At 50.7% G+C, this 12,053-nt stretch overlaps 4 protein-coding genes across 4 annotated transcripts; 3 read left to right on the forward strand and 1 right to left on the reverse strand.

Annotated features, from left to right (window-relative positions):
• Positions 1 to 509: 509 nt before the first annotated feature.
• CORC01_13053 (uncharacterized protein) lies at positions 510 to 2,933 on the forward strand (the record flags this gene model as incomplete). The annotated part of the gene is made up of 2 exons (XM_022624671.1): positions 510 to 1,770; positions 2,359 to 2,933. 2 exons carry the CDS (start codon positions 510 to 512, stop codon positions 2,931 to 2,933), a joined length of 1,836 nt encoding a protein of 611 aa, XP_022468835.1.
• Positions 2,934 to 4,074: 1,141 nt separating this feature from the next.
• On the forward strand, positions 4,075 to 5,763 carry CORC01_13054 (amino acid permease; the record flags this gene model as incomplete). Its single annotated transcript, XM_022624672.1, has 1 exon — positions 4,075 to 5,763. The coding sequence occupies one exon, from the start codon at positions 4,075 to 4,077 to the stop codon at positions 5,761 to 5,763; it is 1,689 nt and encodes a 562-aa protein (XP_022468836.1).
• Positions 5,764 to 6,603: 840 nt separating this feature from the next.
• CORC01_13055 (TPR domain-containing protein) lies at positions 6,604 to 8,301 on the forward strand (the record flags this gene model as incomplete). The annotated part of the gene is made up of 1 exon (XM_022624673.1): positions 6,604 to 8,301. The coding sequence occupies one exon, from the start codon at positions 6,604 to 6,606 to the stop codon at positions 8,299 to 8,301; it is 1,698 nt and encodes a 565-aa protein (XP_022468837.1).
• A 1,024-nt stretch (positions 8,302 to 9,325) lies between these two features.
• CORC01_13056 (pectate lyase F) lies at positions 9,326 to 9,705 on the reverse strand (the record flags this gene model as incomplete). Its single annotated transcript, XM_022624674.1, has 2 exons — positions 9,326 to 9,526; positions 9,607 to 9,705. The coding sequence occupies 2 exons, from the start codon at positions 9,703 to 9,705 to the stop codon at positions 9,326 to 9,328; spliced, it is 300 nt and encodes a 99-aa protein (XP_022468838.1).
• Between the last annotated feature and the right edge of the window lie 2,348 nt (positions 9,706 to 12,053).

Consider the following 12,053-nt stretch of genomic DNA (forward strand, 5'->3'; position numbering starts at 1 on the left):
ATCTCGTCCAGCTAAATCAAAGAAGCTCGATATGTAACCGAATACTCAACTCTTTGATGGAATCTTAGAGCGCACGGCGTTGTTGCGAGTCATGCTTACTGGTTTTCAGACGAGGGGTGAGATGTAATAGAGAAATGAACCAGTCGGTTTTCTTCATAGTAACATATAGTGTTGAATTCGTCCTTCCCGTCGGTCCGGCTCTTCCCTGTCCCTCCCTGTTCTATTTTTGAAGGCAATAGCAGTGTATTGTGTCTGCCATGCATAAGTTGGATAAGAATTGATTAATTGCTGCGTATGCTGACACCACGTCTTGTCGCCTGCAGCTATTTCGTGTTAACAAGTACGCCAATGAATGGCCAGTGTTGCCTAAAATCTTACACTCCTCGACGTCGCACGTTTGAACTCCGCAGTTCCCTCATCCCCTGCCCCTTCAACAGACGAGCATTCTGATCTGCTACAACTATTCAAACACTACTTGAGTAATGATATGAGAACTCCGGGATATTGCCATGGAAGATGATTATATTCAAAAAGCCAGAGTCTCCCCACACTGGATATCTGAAGCCAAGACCTTCTGGTATCGCCAGAATCTATCATCCGATAGATTCGCCTTCATTTACGTCAACGCCATCGAGAAGCAGCGACGCCCAGCTTTTGATCATGACAAGCTAGCAAAGGTTCTTGGAGAGAAAACGAACCAGAAAGACGGAGAAATCGAGGCTTTCAAGCTGCCCTTCACATGGATCGACCTCGAAAACGATGTGTCATCCGTTCGGTTTTTCCATGAGGGAAAGAAATGGTGTTTTGATATTGAGGGGAACCTCGGTGAGTGGGAGGCTTCGCTCAACCTGCCCAAGACGCCGTTCATCTCGAAAGAGCGTGCATCTGTGCGTTCAAACCACCCAGTCACTATCACATTTGTCAACAACAGCGATGCGGACTTGAGAAAGTGTTGGATAGATTGGGAAGGCAAGTCGATACCTTACGGAAAGATTAGCCGTGGAGCAAGTGGTACCCAAAAGACATATGCAGGTCATGTCTGGAAATTTGTCGATGACAAGTTAGCGACGGTCAAGGCAATTTATGCCACACCCGAGGAAGTCGTATGTTCTGTGGTCATTGATGAACAAAGTATGGATGGGCTCAGCTCTCAGAGTTCAGAGGAAGATATTCCAGAGGACAATGACGAGAAAGGGCGTTTAGACCCGAATGAGAAGAGCCCATTAGGCCTCTTCGTACGAGATTTCGACCTTTGGCACCGCGATGAAGACGAGAGAGAGTCACGTCTATCCTACAACGGTACCAATGATAACCAATACGACGATTCGAAGATCTGGGTGTCTCCCGACAAGAAGTTCTGCATTGCTTGGCAATTCGTTCCAGAGGAAGATCATCAAGTGCATCTCCGCGACTCTGCTCCGAAAGATCAGACTGAGCCACAAACAAAAATTATCCGCTACTTGAAGGCTGGCGATCGCGTCAGAGTTGATCGGCCTAGGTTGTTCGACCTGGAATCGAAGAAAGAGGTTGCTACGAATAGCACCCTGTTTCATACCCCATATGAACTTCGAAATAGTGGCTGGAATCGTGACGCCTCCGAGTATCGCTTCATATACAACGAGCGCGGCCATCAACTTCTTCGCGTGGTAGGTATCAACGTAGAAGGAGTTGTCAGATCTCTAGTCGAAGAGCGCAGCGACACGTTCATCGACTACTCCACGAAGCTCAATCGGCATTTGATTAGAGATACTGATGAGTTCATCTGGGCTAGTGAGCGAGATGGCTTCAATCACTTTCATCTCTTCGACCTACAGACAGGGAAACTAAAGAATCAGATTACGAGAGGGAAATGGAATGTCAAAGAATTCGTTTTTCTCGACAACGATACTAGACAGGTTTGTTTTGAAGCATGCGGAATAGTCCCGGGTCAAGATCCTTACTATACACAGTTGGCTCGCGTCAACTTTGATGGGACCGGTTTTAAAGTCATGACGGATGGTGACGGTACACATCATTGGACATTTTCTGCGGGGAAGAAATACTTTTTCGACACATGGTCGCGAGTGGACTTGCCCCCGCGTACTGCCCTGAGAAGTATGGAAACTGGAGAGCTGGTCGTACATCTCGAAGGCGATGAAGGCGATGTTCACCGGTTGGAAACAGAGGGCTGGATAGCCCCTGAGAGATTCAACTGCCTCGGGTGAGACAGCGAAGAATCCATATACGGTATCATGATTCGACCTGCAGATTTCAAACCCACGAGAAAATACCCTATCCTGGAATCCGTTTACGCAGGCCCCCATGGCTTCCATGTACCAAAAGAGTTCAGTGCTTTGCGTTCAGGCCGACAGTGGGCAGAGCAAGGGTACGTTGTGGTTCAAATTGACGGTATGGGAACCAACTGGCGATCGAAGAAGTTTCATGACGTATGTTGGAAGAATCTCAAGGATGCTGGATTCCCCGACCGCATATCCTGGATCAAAGCCGCAGCAGAGACTCGGCCATGGATGGACACAAGTCGAGTAGGGATTTTTGGGGGCTCGGCAGGCGGTCAAAATGCCGTGGGAGCGCTTTTGTTCCATGGCCACTTTTACAAAGCAGCTGTTGCCGATTGCGGATGTCACAATAACCGCATGGACAAGATCTGGTGGAACGAGCAGTGGATGGGGTATCCAGTCGACAAGTCATATGAAGACTCATCCAATGTGGTCCATGCTAGCAAGTTGACGGGAGCGTTATTACTGATTGTTGCTGAGATGGATGACAATGTCGATCCCGCATCTACTTTGCAGTTGGTCAAGGCTTTGAATGACGCAGACAAGGACTATGAATTTCTCTACATGCCTGGTGCTCAGCATTGTTCAGGGCGGACGAAGTATGCTCTCCAGCGGCAAGAGAGATTCTTCAGACGACATCTCCAAGGCCCAGGGTAACAGCACGTCTCTTCTCCTAATCGAGCGGAACCATTTGACGCCCTGCAACGATCAGACTTCTCTATTCGTTTACAGTTTCAAAGCTGCGTTTCGGTCTGATTGATCTCTCAAGTGCTAAGCAAGATAAAGATTCTTCAATTCTAAGTCTCTGCTCTTGTGTATTAATTATGTCTTCCTGCATCTTGGGTATGCTCCGTATGCTAGCTCGCGGTCATCGTCTCAACCATGACTCCTATTATCCCTGTTCGGCAGTCTATATGTACTCAGGAAGTTTCCAGCTTGACGCACCTAGCAGCTCAAGGTTCAGCCCTGGCTGCAAACGTGAAAGAGACTTGATCAGCGAAACTCTGCTTAAGGCTCTTCTATCAAGCTCGGAATGCTCCTTTCCAACCCAGACTCTTCGTCAGGCCCATCAACGCTCTCCAAATTGGTTTTTGTTACTAATCAGGTTCCCCCCAAGCCAAGAGCCGGCGGCCTGTTCCCCCGCAAAGTGTGGTCAAGCTCTCGCGTAAGATTTTCTTCGAGCCCATGCAATCAGTGGATCAAAGCGGCATCTGGAGTCCTTCTTAAGGACCACACTTGATGGATTACATCTCCCCGCCGACTCTTTGCTCCATCATCTTTGCGGGGAGGAAGACTCGCATGTTTTCAGTACGTAAAGATACATGTATCGACGACAACACCGGGCGCCGGCTCGATACCTTGAACTCTTTCATGTTTTGTCTGCAAGTTTATTGCCAGACTTGGAGTAGCGCTGGCCATGCATGAGCTTATTCTTAGCAAGGGTGCCCAGCAAATCGGTCAGTGACATTCCCGGATAAGTGTCCGGCACTTGAGTGGCCAGCCAATCCCTCCCCCCCTGGCTAAGAGATATCTCAGGGATCTCATGTAACTACCTATAGTGGCGATACCGATATCGAAAGGGATGATTTCCCCGCGTCGAAGTCGCACCACCAGATCGTTGCCACATCGAAAGAGTGCCGGCGGGCACCTGGACTATGTCAAGCTAGGGCTGCCGTCGGCGACATTGGTCTTTGAGGCAGCAATTTGAATGATAATGAGTGCCGATATCGTCATTTCTTGAATGCCGCCACTGGATCGCCCAAGGATGCTCTGGTAGCACCGGGCCGGTCGCGTTCGAATGTCCATCCAGACGGGCCCGTCTCGATTTTCCTCCTCGGACCTCCCCGAAGAAGAGCAGCAGGTTTTTATGCAACTTCCTAATTCTCAACACGCGCCAAGCATGGCTCGCGATACGAAGGGACACGGCGACGGCGAGGCTACGGCCCCCAAGGTCGACGAGACTCGGCCGGCCGACCAGCACGACGTGGCCATCAACGCGTCCGGCCATGTCCAGGAACTCGAGCGCAACTTCAATCTACTCTCTCTTGCCGGTGTCGGATTAGTGGTCGGCAACGTCTGGCCAGCGATCGGAGGCTCCATCCTCGTCGCCATTTTCAACGGCGGTCCCCCGGGCGTCCTCTACGAGTTCATCGCTGTATCGGTCTGCTACTGGACCGTCGCCGCCAGCATCGCCGAGTTGGCGAGCGCCATTCCTTCATCCGCCGGAGTGTACCACTGGGCCTCCGTCACACCCGGCCGCCGATGGGGCCGCGTCGTAGGTTTTTTCGCCGGATGGTGGAACTATCTCGCTTGGATTCTCGGCGCGGCCAGCATGGCATCGATTTTTGGCAACACCGTGGTCCAAATGTACGCGCTGAACCACGCGGGTTTCGAGGCCAAGCCCTGGCACGTCTTCATCGTCTACATCATTGCGACATGGCTCGCCTGCGCCATAGTCTGCCTGGCTAACAGCACCATGCCACGGATCAACGACTTTGGCGTCTTTGCGATTGTAGCCGGTTTTCTCATCACCGTCATCACTGTAGCCGTTATGCCCGGCCGAGACGGACGGCCGCCCCATGCGTCGTCCTCCTTTGTCTGGGCCGAGTGGACCGCCGACATCGGATACCCGAATGGCTTTGTCTTCGTCGCCGGCATGCTGAACGGAGCTTTCAGTGTCGGCGCCGTCGATGCCACGACCCATTTGGCGGAGGAGATTCCCAACCCGCAGCGCAACGTTCCCATCGCTCTTGGGCTGCAACTGAGCATCGGCTTCATCACCGGGTTTTGTTATTTGGTCACCATTATGTATGCAATCAACGACTACGATGCTCTCTTTGAATCGCCATACCCGATCGCCGAGATCTACCGCCAGGCAACCGGCTCCGCTGCCGGTGCGACCGGCTTGCTCGCCCTTGTACTCATATGCATTGGTTTGACGCTGATAGGACTATACATCACTTGCGGTCGCACGCTATGGGCCCTCGCCCGTGATGGCGCGAGTCCCCGTCCCGCCCTTCTGGGACATGTGAGCCCCAGGCTGGGCATGCCCATGTGGTCAACGGTCTTGTCAGCCATACTTGTCACAGTTCTCGGGGCCATCTACGTCGGCAGCACGACAGCTTTCAACGCCTTTGTGGGAAGCTTCATTCTTCTTTCTAGCAGCTCCTATCTCGCCGCCATACTGCCCAATCTGCTCTCGGGGCGGAAGATGGTCGCGTACGGGCCCTTCCACATGCGTGGGTGGATTGGCTTTGCCATCAACGGCATCGCATGCTCTTACATGCTGGTGTGGTTTGTCATCTACTGCTTTCCTTTCGCCCTGCCTACCGATGCCCAGTCGATGAATTACGCATGCTTGATTTGGGGTGGCTTCACCATATTCGTTGGTGTATGGTGGCTGTTGGGGGCAAGGAAGGGATATGAAGGCCCGACTATAACGGGGGGTGCCGTGATCGAGGCAGCATCTCACCATCATGCAGCCTAATTTATCTCAAAGCCAAAAGTATCGATGTTCATCTAACTCCAACGGCTTACGCCAATAAGACATGCTTTCCCACGTCAAAAATGAAGTCGATTTCTACTACAGCTTATGCGTACAGTTCTCTCCTTGTGACTAGCATCGACTACACAAACATGCATACCTCAGGGCGGATCATCTAGCGAGTTGTCAAGCGATTTGAGCATAGATCTCTCTGCTCACCCAAATGCTTCCGCCGTTGTTGGAGTGAACGTCTCCGAATGTAAAGCTGATGAGTACATGTACAAACACGAGACTGGCTCAAGCTAATTATTGCATGGCAATGAAAATAGACGGTTACTTTGCAAGGCATGTTTGGTGACAGCTTAGCTGATTGCTATGGTCTAGAGTAGAATTGGATTCGCTGCGTTCGTTGAACACCAAAGAAGTCGTCAAAGCTATCGACCGTGTGTCATCGAAGCTGAACAGCCCGTGGGGTATGATGCACAAGACTCTCTGTTTTTCAACCATCACAGATGACTGACAGGTAGTGGCAAGCGTTCGGATGAATATGTGCGTATCAGTGCTTTGCCTTACCGGGGTTTCAGCGATGTTTCCGGGCGGAATGTCTCTGGGTTCACGACGTGCGATAACGGAAACGATGAGAGGGGAACACAGACGGCGAAATGATAGTCCGGCGCGGAACGTCTACTACGTTGCCTTGCTACATCATTGACTGAAGATGTCTCAACCAATCGACACCCACCCAAACGTCCCTACCCCCCCAGCTCTTGCACCTCAGGTCTGTAACCGGTGCGATACAGGAAAGATCTCCCGTCAGCGAACTAGCGCCAAGCATTTGCCAAAATGAAAAGCAAGGCTACCTCGTCTGCCCTCAGCTCGTACAATGATACGGCCTATCCGTACAATCTCGGCACGTTCTATCGCGCCGTGAGTACGACGAGCCAGGAAGCTCAGATCTGGTTCAGCCGCGGCCTGATTTGGGCATACGCCTTCAACCATGAGGAGTCTGCGAGATGCTTCCGAAAAGTCATTGAAAATGACCCGTTCTGCGCCATGGCTTACTGGGGACTCGCTTTTGTCCTTGGGCCCAACTACAACAAACCTTGGAAGGTCTTTGACGGAGAGGATCTTGCCACAACCACCAAACGCGCGCATCATACCATCATGCAGGCAAAGAGCTACTCATCCAAGGCTGCGCCGGTCGAGATTGCTCTCATCAATGCTCTTTCTTGTCGTTACCCGCAGGAGAATCCAGCGGAAGATTGCTCCAAGTGGGACCAGGATTACGCCCAAGCCATGGACTCGGTCCTGCAAGCATATCCCGATGACCTTGACGTGGTTGCCATATGGACAGATGCCACGATGAACGTCACGCCTTGGAATTTATGGGATTACAGGACCGGGAAGCCGACGCCAGGCGCCAGGACTCTGGAGATCAAGGACGTAATGGACCGCACTTTCAGGCTGAGAGGCTCTCTGCAACATCCCGGTCTTGTTCACTTGTACATCCACCTCATGGAAATGTCACCAAATCCGGAAGCCGCTCTCACTATCGCTGATAATCTTCGCGGACTTGTCCCAGACGCGGGACATCTCGAGCATATGCCTTCGCATTTGGACATTATTTGCGGCGAGTACCGTCGCGCCATTGCCTCCAACTCTGACGCCATCCGTGCGGACTCCAAATTTCTCGCCCGAGAGGGTCCACTCAACTTCTACACCTTATATCGGTCTCACGACTATCACTTCAGGCTCTATGCCGCCATGCTGTGCGGCCAGTCCCAGGTGGCTCTCAAGACGGTGGAAGAGCTCGAGTCAACCATTTCCGAAGACCTCCTTCGAGTCGAATCTCCCCCAATGGCAGACTGGCTCGAGGGCTTCCTCGGTATGAGAGTGCACGCCCTCATTCGCTTCGGCCGCTGGGATGCTATCCACGCCCTTGAACTCCCGCGGGACCCCAAGCTGTACTGCTCAACCACGGCGATGACCCACTACGCCAAGGGTATCGCCTTTGCCGTGCAGGGTAGAATAGAAGAGGCACAACAGCAGCGCGAACTCTTTGCGGAGGCAGTGAAACTTGTGCCAGTGTCCCGCGCGGTCTTTAACAATACTTGTCAAGAGATCCTCTCCATCGCCGCGGCCATGTTGGATGGTGAGCTGGCATACCGAAAGAAGGAGTACGACATCGCTTTCGCACATCTGCGCAAGGCCGTGGAGAGAGACGATGCGTTGCTCTACAATGAACCTTGGGGCTGGATGCAGCCAGCACGACACGCTCTCGGCGCACTATTGCTGGAGCAGGGTCGAGTCGAGGAGGCGGCGGCTGTATATAGTGCAGACCTCGGGATCGACGGCAGTCTGCCGAGGGCCCAGCAGCACCCCAACAACGTATGGGGGCTGCACGGTTTCTACGAATGTCTGGTGAAGTTGGGGCGGAATGAAGAGGCCAAGATCCTCAAGCCGCCGCTGCAAATGGCGTTGGCCGTGGCGGACGTCCCCGTCAAGTCTTCGTGCTTCTGTCGCTTGAAGACGGTCGATTGACAGGTGCGGTCCCTGAGGCCTCCATCTCAGCGTCGCCTCAGAGACCTTGAGAGACCACGTGCCCATTTATGACACTGGCTTCCAGGCGAGGAAATGCATGGTGTGGTGAGAGGGGTCGTGGGAACAGGTGGCTTTGGACTGACAAAGGCATTGAATGGCAGTGACACTGGCATTATGAAAAAGGATTGCATTAATGGAAAGCATTCGTTTCGCTGTTTAGCAAGGCAAGAGGAGATCACCTTTACATTGGTAGAATTGAAAACTTGTGCAATGACGGCCAGTCCTTTCAGACATCCAAGCGATAAGAATATTGATGCTTCCAGTCGCTTGCATGAATTAGTCTTGAGGGCAGAATTCTTTTGGAATCTGGAGTAGAAATTTCGAATAAAAAGTTGGAAGTCAACAACGGTGGACCAATCACCTAGGAGTTCTTTTTCATAAAACTACATGTGCCGCGCGGCTTTCTCATGTCTTTCGATCATTCTAGCCTCGCTGCGACTATGACCTCGCATCTACCGTAAGAATTAGTGCCATTACAGCCGACGGGTATCGTACGACCCAAGGCTCAATATAAGGTCAGACCAAGAGAACCGCGGGGTAGTAGAATTTCACCTGCTTAGTTTGTAGACATATTCCGGAATCCAAAGGCGCGGTATATGCCAAGCTATGCAGGTTCAAACCTACCAATCTAAGTTGCTCTCAGGGAGGTGCCGTTTTGAGACACCGGTAGTATTTATTCGAGACGTCCAGAAAAGGCCCGCAATAACCAAGAATATTCTGTCCTACTTGATTGAGCGGCCCAGCGTTAAGTATTTATTATTGAAACTCAAGTCAACCCTCCAAAATATTGGATAGTTCAAGTACAGACATGGTTTCCCTTTCGTGTATGTTTATGTACAAGTCAATATATTTTTTAGGCTAGCTCAATTTGAAGCACCCCAATGTTCCCCTGTATGACGTTTGAAAACTGATCAACACCAGGGCAATGAGCAACGATGTCTTCAAGCATATATATTTCAGAAGCTTAGCCGGAGCAGGTGCCAGCCTCGGAGGGCTCACAGCCACCAGCGCAGCTGTTGTACATCCGGCACCTGTTTTTGGCGTCGGCGCAGACGTTCTTGGGGGTGGCAGTGTCCGTGTAGGTTAGGTTGGTGCCGGCCAGCTCACCGCCGTTCTTGGCGGTAACACTCTCCACGTGAACGTTGCGTTTGCACTGGGACCTGCACTGTAAAAGTTGAGATAGAGATTAGCTGGTTCTGCTGCTCGACTTGGAGAATGCTGTAGGACAAGGTTGTAGATCAAGACTTCGGGGGCCAGGAAAAGGTCACACGTATGTTTCCCGTAAGAGCGGGAGAGCTTGCCGCAGTCCTCAACGTAGTAGTTGATCTTTTCAAAGGCTAGCATTCCTAGCTTTCACGAATCGCAGCCAATCGATGCTCAACTCGTTGACTGTACCGCGGCCATTTTGCTGGATAGCCTTGTCAGAGGTGTGATACGCACCACTGCCAACGATCCAGGTCTAGGTTTCAGCCTTGTCGTTCTTAATGGAGATGGCATCATCACAGACTTCCTCGAGCCATATGAAATGAAGGGTGTAGTGTCCGTTCTAGTAGACATTCTCGACACGCATGTTTCTTGCTAATGATGGCATTCTTCAGGTACTGCCGGCCTAAATATAAAAGACGGAGCCCTTGTAGTCCTGGAGAAGTCAGAGTTGCCAGATACCAAGATAACTAATGTAAGTTGATTATTTTAGAGCAGAGGCTACTCACCTTCTCAGACTGGCCACCGCAAGAACCGAAGCCGCGGTCAAAGCGCCACCACTTTCACAGGTAGCAAAAAAGAATGTATTCTGTCCAACACGTGAAATTTCAGCTCTGTTGTCCAGTTGAATCTCATCAACTCTGGTAGCAAACGGAGTTAACAAGGGCAGAGAACAAGCTCGGAATCACCAGTCGCAGCAAATGGAAACTCCTTTGAAAATCATATTCGTCAAGGAATAAATTTCATGTCCTCAAGAGATTCCTATAAAGCGCAGTTGTTGGTTCCGAACACCTTGTGCTGGATGCGTTGCCGACTCCCTCACTAGCAAGGAAGTCGACGTAGCGACAGTTGAGATCATCCTTCTAAGGCTGGCTTCTGAAGCTATTCGTACCCCAAACATAGTCTCTGCCTAGTTTGTTGAGTTTCAGCACCGTATAGGTACACAATAGGATCAGTAGCCCTTTTGAAGTAGTCTTTCTACTGGCAGCTGCCTTGCTAGTAAAACGCCATGTTGGCCTACCGCTAAGTTTCATAATCTATTCTTACCTTCGTGTAGACATCCTAATCGACTTACACCCTTACCTGGTAAACGACACTTAGATAAGATGGTTAGTTGCTTCATGCACTATCAAAAGACCTAGCCTGCAGTCCACAGCAATACTATAAACTGCAGCTTTTTATCAGAATACATTTATGACACCAAAATGGGGAAGTTGAAGTCCAATGCCTCTTCAAGCTTTAAAGCTCACGGAGAACGCTCTACACAACAGAGACAGGGCTTTTTTATAGAGCACTCCGGTTTCTCATCCTTGGGTAACAGATGCGTTGTTCCCATCAAGTGTGCTCACAACGATGTATCAATCTCACAGAGCACAAATGAACGACATTTAGTATATTAAAAGTTGAAAGTATATTATAAAGTTATCGGATGCCGGAACTTGCGCGTGATTGGACTAAGAGGCATCAGTTCCACTTCTTCCTGTTCCCATCGGACATCGACTCGTGCTTTAATCTAGCTAGTCATTGAATTCAACTCTTCTCGCTGGTCTAGGAGCACGCAAGGCCATCAGTTTCAGTGTTGCCTTGAGGCTTAGTAGCTACTAGAGCAGCTAGGCAAGTTGACGTGGGCTATGTCCCCAGTTGGGAAAGTATTCACAAACTCACATTCCTACCACGGAGACACAATCGTACCATTTTTCGAGAAAAACTCACGATACCGTGACCAACACTGTAACAGATAGATATCGGTGTAAACAATAAACCATGAGTTTCCTTAATTAAATGTACGACCATCATCCGTCGTTTAGGATCTATCAACAGATCTATACACGTTAGAAACGCAAAATACGAAAACCCAATAAACCCCATCTCTCACACACAATCGCAGCGAGTGTTCTATCTACATTTCTCTTGTCTCAGTACAAGCGAGCGAACCAGCAAGCCCTGAGTCATGTTTGTCCACCCAGCTTTTACACAACCAACCTGATGTCGACGCCAGATATCCTGAACCCTTTAGCCAGGAAACCGTGTGCCTTCCAAGCATGCCACCTTTCCCATTTTCAACGTCTTACCCCTCCTCAACGTCTCCCGTGCCCCACTGTTGTATAACACACTAAACGATGAACAAAGGCTTCCACGGCCCCAGCGCTAAAGAGAAAGGAAGGAGAAGTGGCGCGGCGTTTTGCGTAAACGCTCGCTCGCCCTCGGCAATCGGACTCAGTTCTCTCAAGCTTCGATCTTGGCAGATGGAGCGTTCAGCTGAAGTGACGGGGTGATAGGGGAGTCTAAGACAAAAGTCCACCGACGAACGACATCGAAACTCGGGCTCCAGAACCACAAAATCCTCGATCGATCCGTTACTATGTCAGGTTCCAGGCCCATGCCAAGTTCCTTCCGGGGCTAAAGAGATAGTGGACATACTAGAGACAATCGATGAAGATCGCCTTCAGCTGCATAACGTTCCTGAATATCGTTTCCTGAACCAGGGG

The sequence above is a fragment of the Colletotrichum orchidophilum genome, assembly GCF_001831195.1.
Source record: "Colletotrichum orchidophilum strain IMI 309357 chromosome Unknown Scaffold_175.1, whole genome shotgun sequence".
NCBI lineage: Eukaryota > Fungi > Ascomycota > Sordariomycetes > Glomerellales > Glomerellaceae > Colletotrichum > Colletotrichum orchidophilum.